Raw genomic sequence first — 26,246 nt, forward strand, 5'->3', positions numbered from 1 at the left:
TCAGTACTCACTAGGTAGATGATGTTCACCGTGCAATATGTATGTGCAATATACCCAATACGTGCAATATACCCCACTGTGCAATATATCCCACTGCTGCTGAAACTTCTTTTTGCTCCTGCAAATATGACCATACTGTTAAATTTATCATACTGTTAAATGCCCTTTATCATACTGTTAAATGTCATTTATCATACTGTTAAACGACTTTTTATCATTGTGTCATCTGCCATTTTTATCTTATCTTTACTGTTACTATCTACTGCACTATTACTGCACTATACTATTTACTATTTGCTATTTATTCTTTTTTTCTAGTACAGCACCACCAGAGTTGTCTCAAATCTCGTTGTACACCACGTATAATGACAATAAAGGCATTCTATTCTATTCTATCTGTACTTTTACATGCGTTTTCCAGTTTTACTGACTTTCACTTAACGCACTTTATATTTTTACTTCACAACATTTATTACACAGCTAAAGAAACTTATTTTTCACATCTTTCCTTTGCTGACAAAACATTAGATCTTGTGAAATATTTGTTATAAACTATCCAACAACAACATATGTATGATGATAATCTAATGCTCACAGGGGCATTTTGCTGTGTAATGAGTCATTTTAATTTTGATGGTTTAAAAACATTTTTCTACTAATTTTTGTGTACTTTTGCTTAAATACAATTATTACTGCAGGACTTTCCTTTGTATTCAAGTATTTTTACCAAGTGGTACTGCAAGTTTTAAGTAAGTAAAGCATCTGAATCTTCTGCAGTGCCGAGTGGTGATAACGTTGTTGAAATTATATAGTAAATATGCAAACTCTTCATTGAGCTACGCCAAATGAAACGTACCTTTTGATATGAACTGTAGTCGTGCATTAAAGGGTATTATTAAAGCATCTGAATACTTCGTCCACCACTGTTTAATTCCAATTAAGGGAAATCTTCATGCATATAATGATGTCAAACTATTGGCCTTATTCACAGAAGGCTTACTGGGATACTTGAATACAGCAGCTCCAATGTCACAACCTGAGCTTTTCTTACAACAACAACAATTCAAACAATTCAAAATGTCTGCAGTGAAAAGGGACTCTTGTTGTTTGCTTCCTACTTTGTGTCAACAGGTTGACCTTTTCCTGTTTCCACATGATAATGTCCCTGCAGACAAAGCAAGGCCCATAAAGAAAAGGCTTTCCTCGGTTTGGAGCAGAAGAAGTTGACAGGTCTGCACAGAGGCCAGAGCTCAGCCCCATCAAACATGGGATGAACTGGAACACTGGCTGTGAGGATTTTATCAGCGAGCAGCGTTGGACCTTTCCAAACCTCTCGTGGCTGAAAGGGAGTCAATCCCAGAAACAAGAAAGCCTTCGCAGAGAAGTAGAGGCTGTTATGGCAACAAATTAATGCCCATATTAATACCAACATATTTATTTTCTAGAGTTTTTCCTTGTTTAAATCTAGTGCTTATAGGAATATGGCATGAGGCTTTGAGGCAAATTGACCATTTGTCAAATAAAACGTGCTTGAATGAGAAGTCCAGCAATCTTACATGATGTCTTGTTTTGGTGTCTGCATATTTTTGGCCATATAGTGTATCTTTATGTCACTTTTTGTCTGCCTTTCTGTGGCTGCTCATCTTAACACAGACACACACACACACACACACACACACACACACCACACACTTAAGACCGGCTTCTCTTATTCTGTGTTTGAAAAAAACAAAGTAAAATGGGATTTCAGATGTGATTTTAATTTGCAATTTTTTTAAAAAGAGGATGAAAAAAGAAGAATAATACAAGTCTACTTTATTGAAAAATGACCCACGTACAATAACTAATGAATTCTGACACCCACATTACCTCCATTTACAATTTTGAGGCCTTTCAAAACCTGAACAGGCGTATATTTAAATTGTTTGCAAATATGAGCTTCACACAATGAGGCTTCTCTTCTGACACCGCAACTAAATATCAAATGATTCATTATCTCGTTAACAAAGTCTTGTCAGACCTTTGCTGTCCCAAATGACACCCACATTGTGTCTGATTCATGCGCTGGTACACATTTTGATCTCATGCTGCATTTCATAGCTTCGATTTGAAGAATGTGGAATAACTTTGCCATGTAATGAACATTAACTCTCGGCCTGAACAACCACGCACTGTTTCACCAAGCAGTAGCATTTCAGGTAACATACACGTGCTCTGGTTCACGTGAAGATCTCAGCTGGGCGATTCGTGATGCTGCCCAGGCTCTCTGAAGAGGACGATAAAAAAAGAACCCAAACTTAAACACATAAAGAAAACTCTAGAAACTCTTAGAGAGTCTATTGGAAACAGAGATCCTTGTGTCAAAAACCAATCAACACCCAAACTTTGGCCCCTTCTCTCGACAGATGTCCCTGATGTAGCCTACCCACTGGGCAGAAACACACACTCTGTCCACACACAAGGCCTTCAGCACCGTTTTGTGAGTGTATTTCAGTGTGTGTTGTGGGGGTTATGAACAAAGTAAGCAACACATTTTTTTTAGGATCAGAACAGATCCTTTGAACATGTTGTGTTTACACCAGTTCAAATGCCAGTGTGCCCATGAATCACTTTGACACAGCAGGGTAGTGAGAAAATATAAGGGATGGGATCTGGGAGTGGAGCTGTGTCTGTGTGTGTGTGTGTGTGTTACATATATTTATGCATTTTCCCTGCTTGCATTACACACACACACTCACACATATGTTTCCATAACTTCTGGGGACATTACATAGATTTACATGCAATCCTGGAGACTTATGATTTGATTAATGGGACTTTGTCCCCATTAAGAAGGCGAGTCCCCACAATGTGTGTAAATAGATTTATGTCCCCCCAAAAAGTGTGTGTGTGTGTGTGTGTGTGTGTGTGTGTGTGTGTGATAAGTAATACACGTACGCGCGCACAGAAACGTGCGCACACGCACACACATACACACACTCCCACAGCCTCCCTGAAGATGGAGTCTGGTTGGTGAGATGGCTGCCTCCCCCAGTTCTCCCGGGACCAAGAAGAGTGTGAATATTCTCTCTCTCTCACACACACACACGCGCGCGCGCGCGCGCGCGCGTCCACGTGTGTGTCCACGTGTGTGTCCACGGCGGCCCTGTGGAGGCTACTAATGCCTAATTGTTAAGTTGTCTGCCTCCCCAAATTACCACGCAACAGCCAAGAAACAGCGTGATTTCACACGCGCAATTTATGCGCCGCGGTGCGCTCACAGCTCGGAGTTGCAGATGACCTTTCATGGAGCAGCTTTTTGGTGAGTGTGTGTTCACTTGGGAACAGATGATGTGCATCATGGTGGACCTGGCCTTGACCTGTGCCATGACGGGAGGACTCAGCAGTGAGTAAACGCGGCCCACCCCTAGCCTGACATTTCACATGCAGAAGACCTCCGAGTTCCGTCCCACGTCCCGCCTCCATGCTGCACCGCACCTTCTCCAGCAAACCGTTTGCGCCCCAGCCTTTGGACACAAACTGTGACTTATTCAAACAGTGTCCGTCAGCATCCTCGGTCACATCCTTCTGACCATTACAGCATTTATAGTAAAAAAAATAAATGTATAAATCTTGAATTTCATTGCTTTAATACATATGGAACAAACAGAAAGGAGTTGGTGACATTTGGATGTACAGTGTCTGCTGTCCTCCTGAAATATGTTAGTGGAATGTCATCTCTCCTCCTGAGTCCATATGCTGCTGCGTTGGATCATTTCGCTCCACCGCTGGGTTTCCCTTACATGTTCATCTGCTGCTCTGAAGGCGGCTGTCGGCTTCTTTCCAAACTGGCCTACACTAAATGAGGCAGATTTATTTATTTATTTATTTTAGGTTTAATGCCAAATGAGTTTTCCCACCTCCTGTCCTCCTCCGACCCCCTCCTGAGCGCATGTGCCACGGTGGAGCCACACAAACACAAACTCTTGATAACCTGTTGCATTGAATATCCGTACCTTTTCCAAGAAAATAGTTTGTTGCCACCAAAAACCTCCATCCTTCCTCCGCTGTGCATTATCAGCCCACCCACACTGTGCTTTGCCTTAAATGATTAAAAGAAGAGTTACTTTATCAGACCACTACAAGAAAAGGGTAAATCTCTTTAAAGAATGGACAAATCTAATATGCTCTTCTCTTGTTCAGAAAAAGAAGAACACTTGTAAAATACCATCTTTTATGGTGCTTTCAATTGCCTCATCATTATGAGTAATTATTAATGACAATCTCACTGTTGACAGACAGTGACGCGTTACTTTTTTAGGTAACTCCACAGTGAAGTCAAAACCCGCCCTGCCGCTGCCTTTCTTGTCGCTTCCTCCGGTGACTCTCACCCCTCCTCCCGGGCTGACGTACAGAGGATCCTCCGCTGCCCACGGGTGTGGGCGACGAACCGGCCGCGAGTATAAATTGCTTCCAGGGACTCCATCCCGTCACTGCTTGAAGCCGCAGCGACTCGGTCACCAGAGCTGAACCTCAGCAGAGATAGCAGCAAGCAGGCACTCTCTCGCCGCGCAGGCTAACTCGCTTTCGGCTTTGGTTCGAGATGGAGACTCGTTGGTCCATGAAGCGCTCCAGCGCCCACAACTTTAAGAGTGAGTACCTCCCATTGCATGCACTGAAGTGTTTGTTTGCAAATGCATTTCTGTGAAATAGGTGGCCTACTGCAGAGAAGTTGTTGCAGATTCACTAATGTTTACTTCTTAAGATTTAAACAAGTGATATAAAGAATGGACCAATTTTACACTTTGATATCACATTAATATTTCCATGTCTCAGCAACCTTGTATGTCTGGAAAACAGCTAAATTTCTGTGACTTTGTTATACTTTTACGCGCTGTCAAGTTGCATTTATGCAATAGTAAGTCGAAGGATATTGTATATTCAATATCCCTTTTCAATTAAAAAATGTTTGTCATTTATGGATATTTGACATTTAGAAGAATGTATCATGAAATGGGAGCCAGAGCGCATACTTTTGGGGCATTTTTGCGCAGTGATTTGGCAGCAAAAACTCTAGAGGAAATCTAATTTATGTCAATTTATGTGTTAAGTGAAAAGTAATTTACAATACGAGATCAAATTTAGAAAATATGTTTTGGAGTTTATCAAAAACTTTCATCCAATCTCTCCATATCTGTTTTACGCATGGAGGGATGCAAGTGCGATTTATTCACGCATAACACCGAACTTTATTCCTCACTCGAGAAAGGTTACTTATTCTACTCAAAAGCTCTAGTTCTCCCTCAGCGTCCAGCGCAGCTAATAGTCCGACTTGTTAAGAGGTCAAGAGGTGAGCCTCTGGAAAATCTTGCGCACAGCAAATGAATGGGAAGTTCATTATTATTTCATGCATGTACTTTTCCCGCGGTGGCCACCTTTGTGCGCCGTTATCCGAGCTGTGCCAAGAAGCTGTTGCAAAATTGATAAGAACCGAAACTGATCCGGGTCTGGTTACCGGTTTTACGCGTGCCCTCTGTGTGGCGAATCTCTCAACGGAAACATCCTTTTGATGCCTGAGAACTAGGAAACCGGGTTAATTTAATGCAAAGAGACTCTTTAAGGTCTTTAGTAAATTTGTGATAGGTCTCAACTGCTCTCAACTGCTGATATCCATAGTTATGTAACCTTGTCATAACACCCATGGAGCCCTATGTAAAGTGATCAGGTGGATATGAATGGGTGAATGATTTCTCTAATGTAATCTGGTGAATTATACATGAACCCCACAGTTCTGGGACCCATCAACAAGTCACGGGTGAGAGCACAGCAGTGCTAAAAAGAATCACTGATAACAGCAACAGGTTTGACAGACAGACAGCAAAGAAAGACTGGTGCCAAAAGTTGAAATTAAGCTCTCTTTCATTGTCTGTCTCCCTGTCACACAAACACACAATGTGCACTTCTTCCAAACTAGCACCAACTCTTTGCTACTAACCTGACCTTTTCTTCCCTTCACATGAGAGTGACTCTCCTCTGCCTCTGTCTCTCTCCAGGTGGACTGTGTCTATGGCTGATTCTGTGGCTGGTGGTGATGAAGCCAGGTGGGGCAGGAGCATGCCCCAGGCTGTGTGTGTGTTACCCCACGCCCATGACTGTCAGCTGCCAGTCCCAGAACCTCACCATAGTGCCGGCCGGTGTACCATATGACTCACAACGTGTTTTCCTGCAGAACAACCGCATCACAGAGCTTCGCGCAGACTCTTTTGGCTTCGAGACACAGGTAAAAATGGCAGCTGTGTATTTTTGCATCTGTGAATTATCCAGCAATATTTGCAGGCATTCTCAATAGTGTTTTTTTTTTTCTCATTTCTCATCCCATTATTTTCTGTTAATTCTGTGCAGGTGCTTTGGCTGTATGCAAACAACATCACATGGATTGAGGCCGGAGCCTTCAGTAACCTCAGGGTGCTGGAGGAGCTCGATCTGGGTGATAACCCGTTGCAGCGTCTGGAAGGTGGAGCCTTCAGGGGCTTGGAGAAGCTGCAGAGCCTGCACATGCATCGCTGCAAGCTGGCTGCTCTCCCCCATGACCTCTTCCACAAGTTGTACAGCCTGCAGTTCCTCTACCTGCAGGTAAATCCAGCATGCACAGACACATACCTAAAAGCAAACACATAAAAAGATACATATTTGATAGTCGTGCATGAGTGTGTACACATGATGCTTGCAGGATTACACACTTGTGTTGGAGGACAGTTGCCAAGTTGCAGACTGCACACCCACACAGGCACTTTCGAAGTGTGCATATTTAAGGATTAAGTCAGTTCATTGAGTTGCACACAGCACAAAGTCACAAAAATCCAAGCTGGAAATATATAAAAGTAAATATTAAAACATTTGCAAGATCGAGAAAGCAACACACCTCAGCAGGAACAATTAGCCCTATTAAACAGTGGAACAGCAAAATTCTAATTTCTGTTGCCATCATATTACTAGTGAAGCACAGTTGATTATTCTCATGTTGATTGCAGTGAAGAGATTACACAGAATGAGCAAAGATAGTGGCTGCCAAATCCTCCATGCATGTAAATGAGTGTATAATACACAAAAGGGAGCCTGTGCCCACACATTTGCTCCCAGCAGCAGTTCTAGCTGCAAGTCATATGAAACAAAATGATTACACACAGACAGTACAACATTTCACCTAAATGTGAGGCAATAATACAGTTCCATCTGAAATTGGGTGAATACTCTTTCATTAAAAATAAGTACTGGGAAAATTCATATAAAGAGGACCGTAGAATCGGTGAAGCACAAAAAAAAATGACATTTCCATTTCTGCCACACATTTTCAATGCTTACCGTAATTATTTGGACCGATTTCCTACTTTTCAGACAGTCATTGATTTCAGTACACTGTGAAAATCAGACATTTTTTAATACCTGCAATTTTTGCAAGAGTTGTGAGCTTTTGGGCAGCTGACTGTGAGATCTCAGCTGTTGCTGAATGCAACAGTTTAATCAGACAGTAAATCCCAGCCAAGGTGGCCTTTGCAGGGAATAAAAAATCTCTCCCACATGCACACATGTGGTTTCAGATGGCAGAGATCACTTCTGACCACTGTGAAGCTACTTTTAAAGAGAACACTGTCCAAGTGTCAATACTGAACATATTTTAATAATTTCAGACGAAGTGAGTTTTTCCTCCCTTTACATTATAATCACTGCCTGAAACAGACATGTTGGCCTCTTCTTACATCTCACATGCATACGTCCAAAAGATAATAATCCATTCTATATTTATGGCTGATCATAAGATTTTAAAATATGTATTTATTGTGCAACTTAAAAGAGATCTTTTTCTGAAGAGCCATTCAACAGCTTTAATTTTCCCATGTGTGTTTCCGCAGCACTAACTCTTCTTGTATTTTGACTTTGCTCCAGGAGAATCAGCTCCACTTTCTGCAGGATGACCTGTTCTCAGATCTGGTCAACCTCACCCATCTCTTCCTGCATGGAAACCGCATCCGTGCCCTCTCTGAGAATGTGTTCAGAGGCCTGGTCAACCTGGACCGCCTCCTTATCCATGACAACCGCATCAGGCAGGTCAACCGCCGGGCTTTCCGTGACCTCGGCCGCATGACCATCCTCTACCTGTTCAACAACTCCCTGGCTGAGCTCCCGGGTCAGGTCATGAAAGATGCCCAAGGTGTCCAGTTCCTCCGCCTCAATGGTAACCCCTGGTCCTGCGGATGTGAGGCTCGCCCCCTCTGGGAGTGGTTCCGCAAGGCCCGCATCTCCTCCTCTGAGCTCATGTGCACCTCCCCATCTCAACGTCGTGGCCAGGACCTCAGATTTCTCCGGGAGTTGGACTTCGCCCTCTGCCCTCTGCCTGACCCCGGCTCTCTGGCTGGAAGCACCACGACCACCTTCAGCACCAAGACCCGCTGGTGGTTCTCCAAGCACAAGCCTGCATCTTCATCCAAGGCATCGTACCAGAAGAGCACAGAGACGGTGAAGGCCTTCCCCTTCTCTGCTGTCAAGCCGCAGTACCTCCCCAAACCCCCCTCCGAAGCATTCTCCTCCAAGTATGAACTATCGGAGCATGAGGCGGCACTCCCTAAAGTGGACCAAGAAGAATACTGGACCAACTACGGTAACGAAGACTCCTCCATCCGCTGCTTCGAGCTGGAGTGCCCCCCAGGCTATGACGATCCAGCATTCCCCTCATCCTCCTCCATACCCAACACCCCATCCCTCCTCTACCTCCTCTCCCTCTCCATCATCACACTCGCCCTCCATTTCCTTTCTGGCTGAACTCTTCTCTCCTCCGCACCCTTTTTTCTCCTCCGATCTCTCCCCTCCCTGCTCTTTCCGACCCTAACAATAACCTGGATCTTGATTCCTTTCAGTTACCTCTTCAACTTGCAGGGGGTGCTACACTGACACAGGAGACAGGCGAGGCAGCAGGGAGCTGTTTTGAGGACCAGATATGAGTTGTGTTGAGCAGGACAGGATTTCAGTGCTGAAGTATCTGCTGCTTAATAGTACAGGCTGTAAAAGGCAGAGATCAAAACACAGACTCTGACAGTACAAAGGCAGAAACCTACAACAGCACCATGAAATGACAGAGACACAACTCACAGACAGCTGGTGGTGTCTCCCGATGTTTTTTTATATATATGTCACAGTTGTAAACAACGCAGGCGTTGTGACTTACTGACAGTTATTTTCTATATCAACTAGTGCTCACCATCCAATCACTGCTAACATCGACCCTCACTAATTTATTTCTTTCATCGGGAATAGTGGTGGTTAACGATGAGGCTAGCTAGCACTACCAGGAGTAGGAGAAATATGTGGACTGACACAGATAATGAGAGGACTGGGAGGAAAGAGAAGAAAAATAAAGACTGCAGGGACAAGTGAAAAAAAAAATGTGTGCAGAGTGAGCTTTAGATACTCATCAAAAGGCAGAAAAAGGATGAGAGGATCAGTAGATGTGCAGCCAAGAGCGACTCTCCGCCCTCCGCAGATTCAAAATCTCGTGTGATCCCAGAGATGCCAGCAAACCACCACCCACACTTGTAGATATAATCACTGTACATACACATCGCAAAACTGCTGTGAATTTGAGACTAGGTGGATTTTTACTTTTCATTTTAGTACCATTTAGTGAACAGCAGGTCGTGGTGACAGAAGATATGCTTAGATTGTAAACAAAAGAAATGTGGAAACTCCTTCTCACCCTTCATGTTTTCCTGTCTTGTCTCTTCCTCTCTCAGACCTTAGAGCTCATGCTCTGGATTTTGTTATTTATTTGTTTATTTTTTTTGTAGTGTGAGTGGGATTGGACCATTGTACACTTATAACCAAAGTCCTGAGAAGACCAGTTCGATGAGGTCTCTTATTGAAATGAGTGCCTGCGTGTATGTGCCTGTTTCCCTTTTTTTTTAAATACAGCATCTGTCTGTTTGCTCGTCTGGCTTTCCAAACTGAAACACAATAAGGTAAAAACAACACCAGGGCTGAATCCTACACAGCTCTTAGCTCCTGCAGGCTCCTTTTACTTCACACTTTGACCTGCAATTTGTCTCAATCAGTGTGAACATGTGTGCATGTGTGAGGATCTGTATTTCTTTTTAGCTGATTGAAAGTTGAAGAAGTCCTTTATGCACGTCTCCAGAATGCAGAACTGTTTAAAAACTGTGTAGTTTCAGAAATGCATGGGAATCTGTGTTTATTTTATTTTATTTCTTTTCTATTTTCTGAACAAATTTGGTAAATCAAAGCTGTTTTTTATTAGAGAACCTTTCTAGCTCCATGAGTGTTTTGGAAGATGAGATCAGCAATCACAACGCTAATCCAACCAGTTTGTGATCTGCATTATTCATGGAGGCCATATGGTCCTTGTCAAGCCCATATGTTGATAAGTCCATGCTGTACCAATCAACCCAAACCATGACTGTGAGTTTCTGCATAGAACATGAAAGATACTGTGATGCTGTCAGGTTGTGCGTTTTTCAATGAAAAGTGTTTTGCTTTGTTAAAAAAAATAAAGAAACAGTCGAACAGAAGTGTTTCACACTATCTTTTGTTGCTAAGGATGCTGCAAAGGAATGCTAAAAATGGGTAAATGGTAGTGAGCTGGCACACAAGCACAAACACAAAGTATGCAGATTATAATAGAAAGCTTGTCATAGTGATGAATTTAGTTTGAGTATCAAAGCATAAAGGTGATGGTAGTACAACGGTGCAACAATTCATTCATGCCATGAATCCAACCACAGGCAATATTTTAATTTCACAATAAAAGCACAGTAAAATAAGAGAGTGATAAGTGTGACTATAGTCAGTATAACCAGTCTTTAATTTTGACAGCTGATAGTTTTGCATCCTCCAGTCAACAGTCAGGAAAAAGTTTGAGGGAATCATGTCATACAGCTCTTGTCAAACCTCTTTAAAGAGAGGAGATTGCATTTGTTGTGTGTCTGTGTGTGGTGCACAAGTGTGTGAAGCGTAAGAAATCCATGTGACAGTGGGAGTATGTTGGCTGTAGGTCACCAGTCTCAACTGTGTTCACTCCTCGCCCAGTTACTTCTCTCACTGTGTGCAGAAGGCAGCTATACTGGTCCCTATCATACAGAGGGATGTCTGATTGAGGTGACAGTGTGTGGTGTGTGTTTATGTGTGTGCGTGGGTTCAGGGGTAAAGAGTGGGGCAAATGCCAGGATGAAAATGTGATGATGTGTCCCGGAATCAACACACCCCCTCACCAGATTAACTCTCACCATGATAATGATGATGAGGGTGATGCATACACTCATGCATGTGTTTGCAAGTGCAAGAACACATACGTTTACATGTGCACAAACACACCAACACACATGCAAACGATAAAGTTCAGAGATGGTTGGTTGAGCGGCCTTCTAATCCTTTTTGTCTTCTAGCTCACAAATTATTCATCCCTTTCACACCTTACTTTGCTCTCACCTTTCCTTCTTCCTCTTTTCTCTATTTTATTTTTCTCCTCTGTGTGATGAAAGCTCCCTCACTCCCTCCAGTCACAGTTTACAAGAGATAAATGATCATCATCAGCCCACATACATTGCTGCACTGAGCAGCTTTCTTTTCATTCCCTCTCCTCTACATTTTCTCAGTCAAATCCAACATGCACACTTTGACCACGGAGGAGCTCTAAATCTGAGGGTGCAGTGCACTGAGACAACATAGTGCCATAATCCATAGAGGGAAGTTCTGTAGGTCTATATAAAGATGGGTTTATCACCCTTGTTAACCCTTGCTGTCTCCCACTCTGGCAGTAAAATCTGCTATTTGTGTACATAACAAGGTCTCACTCTCACAGAGTCTCCAGTCATGCTAGGAGCCAGTGGTAACATGCTCACAGTGACAATGCCCACATGCAGATGTTTAGCAGGTAGCCATTAATGGTTGCCACGTTATCATTTCAGTTTAGCATTTTAGCATGCAAACACCAAAGTATTGAAGAAATTGAAATTCTGGTGATGGCAGTCGAGGATTTAGGGTTCATCTGAGTTGTCGCAAGCATCTTGAGGCGGACAGCTGCACCAAATTTCTCAGCAATCCATCGGATATAAGATAATCAATAAAAAGCACAAATGTGAACCGCATGGTGGTGCTAGAGGAAAAGTCAGAGGTTCACCAAAGTCAGCAGGATTCATCCAATGGGGACCATGTGCATGCATAATTTTGATCCATTCAATAGTTTTCGAGACATTTTAGTTTGCACTACAGTGGTGGCCCCAACAGACTGACATTGCTATTCCTTGAACTATGCCATTAGCATGGCTAAAAATCTAAAATTGGACAGTCAACGTCTTTACCAGTAATAAGCACGAACATCAGCAAAACATTTGAATTAGAAAGAGAAAACAGAAACCAGTGAAAGACAAAAAGATTGTTGATTGTTGAAGAGTGCATAGATGGAAGTGTACACACAGATATTTAGAAAACAACAATCTCACATCTCTGCTTTAATAATCAAGGCATTGTTTTGGACTTATTCCAGAAATCTATTAATGGTTTTTGCCCAGAATGTTCTTCCTGTTAAGCCCTGCAGGCGTGATGATTTGGAGAAAGATACCAGTATCCCATGTGTCTGTGGTGGTTCTCATCTGTACACAGTAAGCTTTAATAATCAACCTTACATTTATGATTCCATTTTGTTCTGTAAATGTTTGTTTTTTGTGTTTTGAAAATACAAAGAAGGTAACCTACTATGCACTGATTTCAACATTTTGTGACATGAAATTTGTATCATAATGTAAAGTAATCCAAGAGTGAAGTTATTCTTTCATGCCAAGGTAATTGTAATTGTAATTGTGCATTAAAGGAATACTTTGACATTTTTGGAAATACACTTCTTATTGAGACTGAGACAAGAAGACTGATTTCCCTCATGCTGCGCTCAGCTAGTGGCCAGTTAGCTTGGCACAAAGAGTGGAAACAGGAGGAAACAGCTACCCTCGTTCTAAAAAATAAAGGAAAAAAAATCTGCCTTCCAGCGTACCTAAAGCTCATTAATTAACAGGTTTCTGAATCTTCTCTATGTCACATTCGTCGACTTACCTGCTGCTGCTCTCACCTCCTCAGCCAGCACTCTTCACTATTCAACCATGCCCACCAGCTCAATCACCTGACACACACCTGGGACTCATCTCCAATCAGTGCAAGACATAAGCAGCTCTCTCTCACTCACTCATTGCCAGATTGTTATTTGCCTTCATGCAAGACTCTCCAGCATTGTTCTTATTGCTTTCCTGGTATCGACCTTGCCTGTTCTCCGCACCCCTGGTAGCTACCTTTGCCTTGTGTCTCTGACTACGTCTCTAGCCTTGCCCCTTTTGGATTCAACATTCAGCGGAACTGTTTGCTGTTTAGTTTGCCAAACATTTCCTGGATCTGTTGTTCGCTCTGAGTGGTGCGCCAAGTCTGCCACAGCTAAGACTCTCAGAGAGTTCCGGGTTCAAGCGCTGCTCTTGGGTCCTAAACTAGCTTGTTACTAGCCCGTTTATATTTCACCAAAGTCAGCCTTTGAAGCAGCTTTATGTAAAAAGACATTTAGTGTGGGTTCTAATTTCACAGAACTGTGCAGATGACAGTAATGGATGACCGTGGACGTCCCCTCTCATCTTTTCCTGCCAGTGTTAACCACCTCGAGAAATGCACATCAAAAACTTAAATCGTGACCAATATAATTACTCTCCCCATACTTCCAAGTTGCTGTTTCATGGCAGAACTGTGGGCGTTTGCCCTCTGTGTGTGAAAGCAGCTGCCTGGGTGGTCATGGGACATATTTACAGTTTTTCCGGTGCAGGAACACAACCAAGTCATTAGCAGAGCACATTTCTCTGAAGTCGTCAGACTTTGATGATGTGCGCTTACAACACACTGTGCCCACTCATTCTCGCCCAACTCTCCATCTTACTTGTCTTGCCTCTGCCTTTCTTCCTCTCTTTTGTGTGTTTGCCTGCCATTCATATGCTGTCACTCAGCCTTTGTCTGATCCCCTATCACTCCAGCACTTCCCTCTTGCTGCCTGTCACACAGTCTCCCCCACATGGTTCTGCTTGTCTTGGCCAAGCCTGCGTGTTGGCTTGTGTGAATTGGCTGTTTGCGTGTCATTGGCGTGTTCACTGACGTTCACCATCGCACATGTCTTATTTGCAGAGGATGCACAGAGACTAGCACCCTGACGTCAGAGGGCCTGCGATGGAAAAGAGGAGAATAGGCTCAGAACTACAGTGAGACAATGCAGTGCTGCAGTCAATGTGGCATCCATAATTGATGAACGTGAGACGTGAGGAGATCCTCTGACTGAATAAATCACTTTGGGTGGAAACACTGACTACTTTCACAGAAACAATGACACTATGAGATCATCCACTTAGCAATAATGAGCAATAATGTGCTTTTTTTATAAACTGCTACCAAAACGTTAGCGGTGGGAAACCTTCAAGCTATTTGCAAAATGATAAAAAAAAAAAAAAAAAAGAGAAGCAAGAGAAAATGCAAAAGAACAAAAGAGATTGCTTTGAACTCATATAGTAAAAGCTGGAGACTCAAACCACAGAGAAGTACTCTGCTCTTATACTGCAGTAAAAATACCAATGTAACTATGTAAAAGTATTCCTTGACAATTAAAAGCCCTACAATCAAAATCCAAGTGTTATCAGCAAAGTGTTGCATCCAACAATCATGTTGTCTGATTGCATACATGCATAAGCAGCATTATGGAATAGAAGTATAAAGTTGCATAGTTGGCAAGTACCTTTACTCAAATATTGCACTTAAGCACAGGACTTGAGTAAATTAATACTTAATTGCTCACCACAGAAATCATACAATAATTTACTGGACACAACAAATATTTCCTCATAAATCTAATATACATACATGTTTTTTTTATTAATATTAGTTAACTCCACTTAAACTATCTTCAAATTCCTTAAAATTAAGCTTTACCAGCATGTATGGTTTGTGCCTTAAAGACTCTTCTGTCTTGTAGTTTGAAGAAAAGAGAAATGCTGGAACTTGCTGTGTGTCTTTTAATGCAATATGTGAGCCGCCTCTTGGACTGCCTTTGTACAGAAGTGGGTCCTGCAGGAACAGTGACAGCGAACTGTAAGTAAGTGACAAAGTAAGAACTGACTCTTCAAGCTGAGGAAGTGTAACTGCAAAGCAAAGCTGACTGTAATGCGGCTCAGTGTGACTAAACAGTTGTTGGCTGAACATAATATCTTACGTTTATTGAACTTGTTTGCTCAACAGCACCAAACTCAACTCAGTACATTACAGTAACTCATAACTCATATTCATGTTCACTTAACTCACACTGTCAAGGCAGCAGGGGAACTTGTGTTTTTAAGTTGAACCAGCTTGCAGTGTTTTAAAGTGTAAAGTTGCAAAGTGCTGAGCAGATTAAGAAGAATTATAAATCAGTTATAAACCATCAGGATATACTTTGTCATGTGGGGATGCTGTAGATAAGAACAGCAAACATACCCCCCCCCCCAAAAAAAAAAAAAAAAAAACAAACAAAAAAACCAAAAACCAAAAACTGAATTTATGAATGAAACATACTCCCCCTGTTGTTTCTTTGTGCATGCATGAGTATTTGTGGGCATGAATGTGTGCACTTGCTCAGAGTACACATTGTGATGTGTGGAGGAGTTCTGTACATCCGGTCTTGAGTCAGAAGTAAAAGAGGAAAGCGGGGTGAAGACAGAGCACATCTGTGCGACGGTCTGTCCACTCCCCTGAAGGTTTACGCACATGGCTAAAAATAAGCTGCAAAAGACTGCAGAGACAGATTGGGATCTGAAGAAACAGATTTGATGTGTCTTTGTGTCCGAATCATATGGCCAAGCCAGCAAAAGTCAGAGAGAGGCCAAGATGGAGAGTGGTTCTTGAGTTTGTTGTTCATAAGAGAACAAAGACCAGTGATTAGATGAGCGCATGTGAGTCAGTCACACCGCCTCGCTCAGGGAGGTTGTATTGCCCTTGTTTGTTGGCACAGACGCAGCTTGTGACGTCCTTAAGACAATTTGTTTGAGTGCCCAAAAATGTGACTGCTGCATCCACTGTGGAAGACACGGGGATACAGTATTGCTATTCCGGTAACACCATATTTGCTCTTCACTTTGGAGTACTCAAACACATCCGTCTGTTGCTATGTAGGGCTTTCTCTCGCTTTATCTTTGTTAGTTCTGGATGCTGTCTTTCAGGCATCCCTCCCAAGTCTACATTTGGAGATTAATCATACACTTAGAGAATAAGGGAGCATAACCCAGGGACCTGTATTCATCTGCCCCACTGTTTGCAGAGGACATTATACAGATCTTCATCTGGAATAGTCAGATGGGGGGATTGATCTCAAAATCTAGGTTTTAGGTTTGAATGTGATGACGTAAATATGAGACCAACAAACATCTGACTCCCATGAGACTGTCAGAGGTTCCAACACACCATCTGTGTATCAAAAGTGGCTTCTTTTCACTGAAAACTTGTTTAAAATGTGTTATATTACGTGCAGCATTTTATGTCATTGTCAAATTATTTGTGATACAATGTCTGGAAACAAAGGACAACAAGGAAGAAAATCCATTGTAACCTATTTGTCAAGCTTCTTTGTCGGATTTATCGAGTATCAATAAGGAAGATCGGCGGAACTGTTTCCCAATAATGGTTTCGTCCGACATCCCTTCATCCGAATATTTTGGTACAGTCGAACGGCGCGCGAAAGTTTTGTAACAGCAATGGCGTCTAAAGCAGGTGGGTGTGTAATGTGTGACTGCTAAGAAGAAATACAACTGCGTCATTTAGCAACATTAAAGAGATGTGCTGTGTTTTGTGTGGTTAATATATAGATGTAGCGTGTTACATGACGGTTGTCATCTAATGTTTTTTCTGAAACCTTCCGTGCAGACTGCACGCTGCCATCGAGCTAACGTTAGCTAGCTTCGTGGTCAACAGTGGAACAAATCATTGAAACTTTCTTCAGCGAAAAGATCCACATCAGCCAGTAAATGCCTTCAGTCACACAAGTGTTTAGCAGGTTAACGTTATGTCGGCTAAGCTGACTCACTGCCTCGTCCAACGTTATCTCCTGCAACACATACGCTGTAGTTAGTCTGTAACGTTATTGAAAGCGGCCTCTGTCGATTCCCTGATTGTCTACCCCAACGCGGGACTATCCCCGGTCGGCACTCTCCCGCTAGCCAGACTATCGAGCCCACCGACATATAACGGAGCTAGTTATCTTTTTTTATGTTAGTTTTTTGTTACGTAAAAGTGTATTTGACATATAATTAGTGACATATTGTTTCAAATACACCTACAGTATGACCATTAGCCTATGAATTGACTTTGTCGTTACGTTTTAACAAGTGGTGGATAAATCCTCTTTCCGTTTCCGGTCAGTTAACGTCACATCACAGATACTCTTGAGTTCGCCATGCCTCTGGTTTGGTAGTACGATGTACTGTATCCTTCGTTCAGTATCTGTGGTAGTAGTTGTAGTAGTAGTAGTAGTAGTTGTTGTTGTTGTTGTAGGCCTAGTAATCAGGGATGGGCAAAGATACATCTAAAAGTATTCCCAAATACAATGCGAAGTACCCAGCATTAAAACAGCCTATAAGTGCACAACATTACATGGGTTAGTTACAACATGTGCCAATACATAATATATGCTATAAATGACACGAATACGTGAAATATAATCAGGGGGCAGTGTATATATATGATAATACGTGAAATATAATCCGGCGGGATAGATCGTCTAAACCACCTGGGGCTACGCGTCCGTGAGCGAACTCAGTTGGGAGTCTCCGTCTATCTACCCCTCTGTCATGACAACAAACATGTAGCGAACATCACGTGTGTTTAGGTCGTCGAGGGATTAAGCGCAAAGCGGAAGTTCAGGCTGAGGAGGAGAAACTGTCCGTGGTGGAGGAGAAGAAGGAGATAGTAGAGGGAGAGAGCGGCCAGGAAGGCCAAAGGGTGATCATTGAACACTGGTAAGCAATTTATTGGTAGCACAATGTAGCCTTAGTGTGAATAAATACTTATATATTTAACTTTTATTAAGCAGTACATGTGAACGTTTACATGTGAAAGTAATCAATTAATAATTTACTACAATGTTGAAAGTACTCAAAAGTAAACTGAAATCTCATCTTCCTCTGCTGTTACAGAATTTATTGTTACTCCTGATACTTTTTAGTGTGTGAGCAACCTTTCAATGTTGATAGTCTTGGCAGCATTAAGAGTTGTGTAGTTCTGGTTTTGTGCAACTATTTCTTCAAAGTTCATACTAAACAGATATGTTGGATTTTTTAGTGTGCTTAAACTCGTGCTTAAGAACAGCACGTGAGTAAATGTGTGTAGCTGCTTTGTCATATACAGCCTTGTTCCTCATGGATATCTTTAGTAGCTTGCACAGATGTCCACCTGATGGCCGGTCTGTTATTTCTGACAGTAAGAGCTGACGAGTGTATGGGCGTAATGCTGAGGAGGTGAAATCTGCCCTCCTGGCTGCCCACCCTGGGCTGACTGTGGTCCTCAACCCTGAGAAACCCCGCAGGAACAGCTTTGAGATCACTCTGCTGGACGGAGGCAAAGGTGAGGAGGGGGAATAGGGGAAATCCAGCCATTTGCTGTCCCCAAGGGAAGACCATCTTCCTCAGTCATGTGCCATGGGTTTTGTATGCATTTGTGGTTTCAGTTCACCAAAATCACAACAACAAAAACTGTTAAATTAACAACTGCTTGCCATGCAGATAGTTTGGTTTTATTTGCTGAAGAAAGTGAAGGAAGAAAAACCTTGCCAACACTTGTTCTCTGAGTGAATGTCTCTCCTGCCTCATTAAGCCCTTTTCAAACAGTGTACAGGAGGCTGTATTTACCAGGAGGGCAGAATAGCCACCAGAGAGAAAAAGAAAAAGTTTCCACAAAGAATAAGACGTGCCAACACACGTTACTCCTGAGTCTAATTCCTCACTGTGTGCCATGTGTTTGTTTTGTTAATGTGATCATTTTGCTCTGAATGGTTGCACACCAGTTACTGCTCACTTTCTGAGCACTTAGTTTTTGAGTATCTGAGCCTACTCATCTTAAAATGTCCTGAAAGCGTGTGATTGAACTGCCATTCTCTTGAGGCTTTTGTAACCCATGAATGATATTGCTTATCTTCTATATTGTCACTTCAACTGACCCTGATCTATTCTGTCTCATTTTTTAAGAAACGTCTCTGTGGTCTGGCATAAAGAAGGGTCCGCCTCGTAAACTGAAGTTTCCTCAACCTGATGTTGTCGTTACTGCTCTACAGGAGGCTCTGAAGGCTGAATAGACATCCAGTGAAGGTTTGTCATTTCAAAGCTGTCTGAATAATGTTATGTGGAAAACAGTAGATATAAAATGTATGAAGGATTTGCACGGTTACAGCAAACTATTTCATTCAGCTGTCAAATGAAACATGAGAAGCTTGGTACATTATTTTATGTTGGAGGTAGAAAGACTTGAATGTAAAGGAGTTCACCTTTCAGATCGTTTCACACGAGGGATCCAAAAATGGATTTTAACATAGATGCACACATACAGTATCTGTGAAGAGCCAATGTTGAAAATGTCATTCTCTAAAGGTTATTTAGGTTATTGCTTTTTTGTGTAAAGTTAATATGGACTGCATTTCAATGGAAGTTTCATGTCACTATTTTTTCCTCGACTGCCTGATTCGTGGACAAGAATTAGATTCGCTGTTAACAAATATGACACAATTTTTGTACCCTTTGAAATCCTTTCCACTAATTTTTTTTCCCCAAACAAATATTAAGAAACATTTCTTTAGTCAGTGTTATACATTTTATCATAAAATTAGTTACAAGTCAAAGCACAATGACTCATTGCTTATCTGTTGTTTTTAAGCAGTATCTTGTAAGATTCTTTATTTTCTCTAGATTCCTTTATGTATATTTCCATATGTTTCCCCCGGAGCCATGTGTCATAACCTAAACTTGGGATTTCCTTTCATGTCGTTACATTTTATGAGTCACCAGCCTCGGGGAGACGCCAACTGCTTGTTAGTCAAGCTTATGACACAGTGTCAACCTTCAGCAATTAGGCGATAGCTTTAGCTGGCTACTGCGAGGGAGTCTGAAAATGAAATGCATGCTAGTTTCTTCATATGTGGAAACAGGTTTTAATAAACTACATGCAATCAGTTTCATTCAGTTCAGTCAAAACTATTTTACCCAGATGCTTTGCAGAAGTGTTATGCTGCTGCTGGTTGATGCTGATGGCCTCATAAGTAACTAGGCCTGTGTAGTGAGAGGAGCTGTGGTACAATAACAACATTTAACAAGATATCTTTTTTTTTTTTCTCTTTCTCTCTCTTTTTTTTTTTTTTTTGTTTTTTTTTAACAGCCAGGATTTCAGGAGATGTGGCTCGAGGAAGCAGAATGATGAGGAGTGACCAATGGGATGCTCTCAGTCCCTCCTCTGATGGTCCCAGCTCCAACAGCTCACGTCTTCTGGATACATGGTGACACCTAGTGGAGCGTCTCTGAACCGTCCTGATGCATAGTCCTGCTCTCTTTTTTGATGTGTTTTTCCTCCATTTATCAACGGTTTATTGTGCTTTCATGTCTGTTTTTGGTAAATAAAGTGTTTCTTTTTTCTTAGTTATTGAGTCTACTTTTTTTTCGTTTCTCTGTCCAAGCAGTCATTTGGATATGGGGAAGATGTCTGAAGACTGTTATCCAGGTCATGGTTATCCAAGAATGGTTGAATGTAGAGCAACTGGACTTGGTTTTTCAAAGATTATGCCTCTCATCCAGTGGGTGTCTTCAGGTCTGAGACTACCCACCAGTCAGTATGAACTGAAGAAATCCTTTGCATGAGAGGCAAGATGTTTCCAGTTGCCCTCAATTCAACCCTCCTTGGACATGCTGGACAAATTTAGAGATGAGTCATAACATCTCATGTTTTGCTTTACTGAGTTGAATTGATACAGCCATGAATGTAATCTGATACCGTGATAGTAGAGGGAGAGATCTCAAGTCGTTTAAGCTCTTAATGGACTCAGAGGGATGATGAAAGGTATAAAAGAAAATTCATTACGTTTAATAGGCTCAATGACATTTAAAGCCTGAAAATTAAACTTGACTCACGACAAATATGAGTTTCTTATTCAAGTAAAACTATTTTCACGTGTAGTTGACAAGATATTTGAGTATCTGCTAGTTTTACAAAGAAAAATCACAGCATGCACAATTTATTTCCCTGAAATGTAATACCGACGTTAAGCTCGTGCCTCAACAAACGTTGAACACGATTGGTTGCTCGGAATGTGACCTCATCATCACGCGACCGGCTACAGCAGCGCTTACTCGGGAGTTGGGAACGTACTTTCTTTCTGCAATAAAGCTTTAAACTAGTCCGTAAGTATAATACATTAAAATAATCATCTCGTTCACATTCACTTGACAATATGGGAATAGTTTACTGACGTTTGTAGCGTTTGTAGGCGGACATTCTATCTTTACAACTGATATTAGCATGGCTAAGTTAGCTACAGTCTGCTAACGTTAGCTTAGAATGACCGAGCTTAATAATTTTCTCATAGTGTGCTTATCGATAAGTAAACGTGCTTTAAAACTTTTTATATAACCCTTACTATAAACAACGCTTAAGCCAAGATTGCACTGTCTCCGGTCCGAAGGAGCAGAGATGTGAACTTCATGTTAACCCTCAGTAAGGTTGAGAGTTGAGTTGCCACCCAAGAGATAAAATGAAATGCTTTCGGTTCTTTGCTTCAGTGGCTGTGATGTAAACTCTTTCATTAGTGAATATAAAGTTCAAACGCCACATTCTAAAAATGAGTATTTGATTGTTTAAACAGAGCACGTATCTGTCTTTGTATAACCAGTTTGTGCCTCTAATGTAACATGAGCCAGAGGCACAAACTGGAGCTGCTCTCTGTCATACCTTTTAGGTGCTTATTTGTCTTACTATATGTGAATGTAATGCATGAATCGTGTGTTTATTTATGTCCATGTTGGTGTGTGCTGCCATGTTGGCCCGGTTTCTCTTGAAAAAGAGATGATAATGTTAAGAACATCCCTGTGAAATATGTTCTATACCTTTGTGGCTCAATTTTTGACAAACATCGGTCAATATTCTCCACATTTTATAGAAAGAAGTGTATTAATGCAAGATAAAAAGTCTTTAATTGTTCTAATATTAGAGACACTGCGATAACTTGTATTGTGTTGTTGTGGTGATGTGTACGCATGCATGATTTTGTTTTCAGTATGCCATTATTGCCAGGCATTTGTATCACAGACTTTCTTCTGTCAGTCAGTCAATGGCAACAGAGGGTGAAGTGAAGACGAGTGAAGATGCTCCAGCAACTGGGAAGGTCAGCACCAGGTTTGACCTGGAGAAGGAGACAGAACTTCGGTTTGAGGTGGAGGCAGGCGAAGCAGCAGAGCAAGTTGAGCTGGAGCTCCTCACGGGAATGGCAGAGGTGTTTGGCTCAGAGCTGAATCGCAACAAGAAGTATACATTTGGACCAGGCTCCAAGATCGCGGTTTTCACCTGGCAAGGCTGCAGTGTGAATCTTTATGGGAAACCAGAGGTAAGCACCAGGAGAAGGGTCTATGCAAGTATTTGTTTTCATGTGGGCTGTATTTTGGTTTGCTTCTAGATTAAACTCACCAGTGGAATATGCTCTCACATTTAATCCTGTGTGGCTTTGGGAGTTAGACACTTGATGAATGTGAGGCTCAAATAACCAGCATCTCTCCCTCATCACAGGTGGCTTACGTGTCCAAGGATACTCCCATGCTGCTTTACCTGAACACACACGCTGCCCTGGAACAGATGAGAAAACAAGCAGAGCGCGACAATGAAAGGGGGCCGAGGGTAGGTTTGAGTAAAGAACTATGTGCAAGGTTGTCAGATCCAATTAAATACATTTTGCATTGATACTGAATATTTAATCATCTCTCAGGTGATGGTTGTGGGACCTACAGATGTGGGGAAGTCAACAGTGTGCCGGCTGCTATTAAGCTATGCTGTAAGGGTGGGCCGGAGACCAACACTGGTGGAACTGGATGTTGGGCAGAGTGGGGTAAGCTGAACTGGAGTTATCATAATAAACAACAACCCAGTCTACAGAAATTAGAGGACTATCACTGAATGATATTTGTATTATTTTGCATCATGTCAGACAGACTCATCATCTTGAATTCATACAAACTGAACCTACAGCAAATATGGCATCTGTTTTATGGAATTGTTATGATGCCTTTCCTCTTGGTCAAGAATGATCTGTCAGATTTAGGAGCAAATTATTGGCCGACTGCTTGTGATGTACACAGTCTTTTATAGGATCTGGGCTTGAAGTGTTGACAAACATCAGTTTGAGGGTGTTTAAGTACATTCTGCTCCTCAGGTGTCAGTACCTGGGACAGTGTCGGCACTGTGCATTGAGCGTCCAGCAGACTTGGAGGAAGGTTTCTCAGTCCAGGCCCCTTTGGTTTACCACTTTGGCTCTACAACACCAGGGACCAACATCAAACTTTACAATAAGGTGAGTAAAGAAAGATTCTGGATGTTTTTGAATGTAACAGTATGATACCAAAATCTGACTGGCAATTTACAAATATACTCTGTGTTGTCATCAGTTATTTTGTTTTATCGAACAGCGATAGCAGTTTGTTTTTCTTTTTAATCTAAATTGACGATTCTTTCTTTCTAAGGACTCTTAATTGACAGCATACACAGACATTTTTAAGACTTTAACTTTTTTTGATGGAAAAGTCAATTCTGTGTTCACAATAAAGTACTGACAATTAAATGTTGATATTTTCTCCAAAACTGAACTAGGTTACAGGACCTTCCCTCATTCAAAATGAATTGCAGTGTATCCCTCTTTTTCTAACATGTTTTTTACTTTTCCCAAAAGAAAACAGGTCCAGCAAATCTGGTCACCAGACATTAGTTCGGTGCATCTCTAATTTTGTTTGTCTTTGCCAACTTTAATCCATTCTTTTCTTGTGATGTGTAGCTGACGTCATGCCTGGCCGAGGTGTTTTCCCAGCGCTGTGAGGTGAACAGGAAGGCCAGTGTGGGAGGCTGCATCATCAACACCTGTGGCTGGGTGAAGGGTTCTGGATACCAGGCTCTGGTCCACTGTGCCTCAGCCTTCGAGGTTGATGTGGTGCTGGTGCTGGACCATGAGAGGCTCTACAATGAACTCAAACGAGACCTCCCTCACTTCGTGCGGGTTGTGCTCCTACCCAAGTCCGGAGGGGTGGTGGAGCGCTCCAAGGAGTGCCGGCGGGATGCCCGGGATGAGAAGATCCGCGAGTACTTCTACGGCTTCCGTGGAGTTACCTTCTACCCTTTTTCCTTTGAAGTGCGCTTCTCAGACGTCCGCATCTACAAGATCGGGGCACCTTCCATCCCGGACTCGTGCTTGCCACTAGGAATGTCTCAGGATGACACGCAGCTAAAGCTGGTGCCTGTGACGCCAGGCAGAGACCTCACGTACCATGTGCTGAGCGTGAGCAGTGCTGAGGACGGAGAGGAAGGTGCTAGAAAGGGTATAGTGGAGAGCCCTGTGTGCGGCTTTATTGTGGTCACTTATGTGGACACGCAAACGCAGGTGATGAAAGTGTTGTCCCCAGCCCCCAGACCGCTGCCCAGACACACTCTGCTGATCATGGACATCCGCTTCATGGACATGAAATGAAGTAATACTTCAGGGAAGAGGACTTGGTCGCAAAAGCATTGGGGCTCATGTTTGGTGGAGCTTCTGTTGAGAAGAAGTTTTGTGATAGATGAGCTGTATTTTGTTACGCTTTGCAAGAACTACAGAGGGCAAAATAGAAAAAGACTGAAGTATAGAAATTGGAAGATGCTGTAAATTAAACCCTATTTTATAGACCACACTGTACAGATGTACGGATGGCAGTTGGTGGCAAGGGATGTGTTTTTGGTGCATTCATTGTTTTTGTGATGATCTGTTTTATAAATGCTGTTTTTTCTCTTGAGTAATACATTTTTAAACATAAAAAATTCTGTGTTTTGTGTTAATTGTACTTCGTTTCATGGTCAGCATCCTATCCTACATATGCACCGTACATCAGATCATATTTATTTTCATATGTTGAAAACTGACTAGACGAGCTACGAAAACATTTGCGTGTCTGTACTTAATTACGACTTAATCAAGCCTGGGAAAATTCTTAAAACTTCCACGGATTTTCCTGGGCTTTTACAGCCAAAAAAAACAAGCTTTCCAAACACCTGACAGCTCATCCCAGCAGTCATCAGATATTCTCCAGGCCTACATGCTGTTGCAATCATTCAAATCAAGATGAGGATACTTCATCTTCTTAACATACAGTAACAATATCTCAAACATGCCATGTGGCGCCCAGACAAATCTGTCATGATTTTTACATTTGGCATGTTTTTTTTTTTTTAACCCTTTATTCTCTTTGCCATTGTTTTAAACATTGGCTTAATCGTAGGCGGGTATGTTGCGGAGGATTTGAACTGACCATCTGGGATCTGTGGTGAAAAACTTCACACAGAAATTGTTCAACTGAGCTGCTGTACTAAAACAGTCTCCCAATTCCACATTAGTACTACTTTTTTGGTCTTTCATAAGAAATAATAAATAATGTTAATGACAGTAGAATTACATGCTAATGCATTCTGTCCATTCACGTAGGTGAAGTTATAAAGTGTCTCTGTGCAGGACCTACTGACAGAAAGGGAGAATTTAATGTCAGAGTAATTCAATTTAATAACCCTTAAATACGTTTATGTACGTGTTCATATTTTCTATACTTGTGCTAAATCACGCTTTCCTCTTTATTTTTTTTCATGTCAAGAAATGGAGAGGGTCACCAGAACCAGAAAATTTGAGTCAGGAATGAACGATTTGTAATGTTTGATTGGCCGATCTCTTGTATTACAGTATTGATTTATACTCCTTTCATACAGCTTTGTTGTAAATAACATTTAACTCAAATGGTGACTGCTGAGTGTATATTTAAGAATAAATTGTGAAACTTTCAGGTCATAATTGGACTCTTAGTTATCACCTAGTTTTCATTACACACAAATGACAGATGATGGGTTTTTATAGGTTGATCCTTCTTTTCTAACTCAACATATTTAAATTTGACTTTTTCTTTATGAAAATGGGA

General features: G+C 41.8%; 3 protein-coding genes across 4 annotated transcripts; all 3 read left to right on the forward strand.

Annotated features, from left to right (window-relative positions):
* Positions 1–4,471: 4,471 nt before the first annotated feature.
* rtn4rl2b (reticulon 4 receptor-like 2b) lies at positions 4,472–10,549 on the forward strand. The gene is made up of 4 exons (XM_076739733.1): positions 4,472–4,631; positions 6,033–6,259; positions 6,382–6,612; positions 7,924–10,549. Exons 1-4 carry the CDS (start codon positions 4,583–4,585, stop codon positions 8,794–8,796), a joined length of 1,380 nt encoding a protein of 459 aa, XP_076595848.1. The 5' UTR covers positions 4,472–4,582; the 3' UTR covers positions 8,797–10,549.
* Positions 10,550–16,737: 6,188 nt separating this feature from the next.
* Positions 16,738–20,701, forward strand: selenoh (selenoprotein H). Its single transcript, XM_076738481.1, has 5 exons — positions 16,738–16,794; positions 17,909–18,038; positions 18,500–18,642; positions 19,263–19,382; positions 20,443–20,701. The coding sequence occupies exons 1-4, from the start codon at positions 16,779–16,781 to the stop codon at positions 19,367–19,369; spliced, it is 396 nt and encodes a 131-aa protein (XP_076594596.1). The 5' UTR covers positions 16,738–16,778; the 3' UTR covers positions 19,370–19,382; positions 20,443–20,701.
* A 661-nt stretch (positions 20,702–21,362) lies between these two features.
* Positions 21,363–26,127, forward strand: clp1 (cleavage factor polyribonucleotide kinase subunit 1). 2 transcript variants are annotated; one of them, XM_076738386.1, is made up of 6 exons: positions 21,363–21,458; positions 22,378–22,657; positions 22,837–22,944; positions 23,033–23,152; positions 23,477–23,614; positions 24,092–26,127. In XM_076738386.1, the coding sequence occupies exons 2-6, from the start codon at positions 22,385–22,387 to the stop codon at positions 24,776–24,778; spliced, it is 1,326 nt and encodes a 441-aa protein (XP_076594501.1). In that variant the 5' UTR covers positions 21,363–21,458; positions 22,378–22,384; the 3' UTR covers positions 24,779–26,127. The 2 variants fall into 2 exon arrangements, with proteins under 2 accessions (XP_076594501.1, XP_076594502.1); XM_076738387.1 differs by having other exon boundaries at positions 21,409–21,458; positions 22,382–22,657; positions 24,092–24,912.
* The last annotated feature ends 119 nt before the right edge of the window (positions 26,128–26,246 follow it).

The sequence above is a fragment of the Chaetodon auriga genome, chromosome 9 (genome assembly GCF_051107435.1).
Source record: "Chaetodon auriga isolate fChaAug3 chromosome 9, fChaAug3.hap1, whole genome shotgun sequence".
NCBI classification, from domain to species: domain Eukaryota; kingdom Metazoa; phylum Chordata; class Actinopteri; order Chaetodontiformes; family Chaetodontidae; genus Chaetodon; species Chaetodon auriga.

Bases quoted from the DNA above. Each gene is read 5' to 3' on its own strand.
- rtn4rl2b (XM_076739733.1), top strand. From the start codon at position 4,583: ATGGAGACTCGTTGGTCCATGAAGCGCTCCAGCGCCCACAACTTTAAG. The intron at 4,632-6,032 runs GTGAGTACCTCC...GTCTCTCTCCAG, and splicing joins CAGCGCCCACAACTTTAAGA to GTGGACTGTGTCTATGGCTG. The intron at 6,260-6,381 runs GTAAAAATGGCA...AATTCTGTGCAG, and splicing joins CTTTTGGCTTCGAGACACAG to GTGCTTTGGCTGTATGCAAA.
- clp1 (XM_076738386.1), top strand. From the start codon at position 22,385: ATGGCAACAGAGGGTGAAGTGAAGACGAGTGAAGATGCTCCAGCAACT. The intron at 22,658-22,836 runs GTAAGCACCAGG...CCCTCATCACAG, and splicing joins ATCTTTATGGGAAACCAGAG to GTGGCTTACGTGTCCAAGGA. The intron at 23,615-24,091 runs GTGAGTAAAGAA...TGTGATGTGTAG, and splicing joins ACATCAAACTTTACAATAAG to CTGACGTCATGCCTGGCCGA.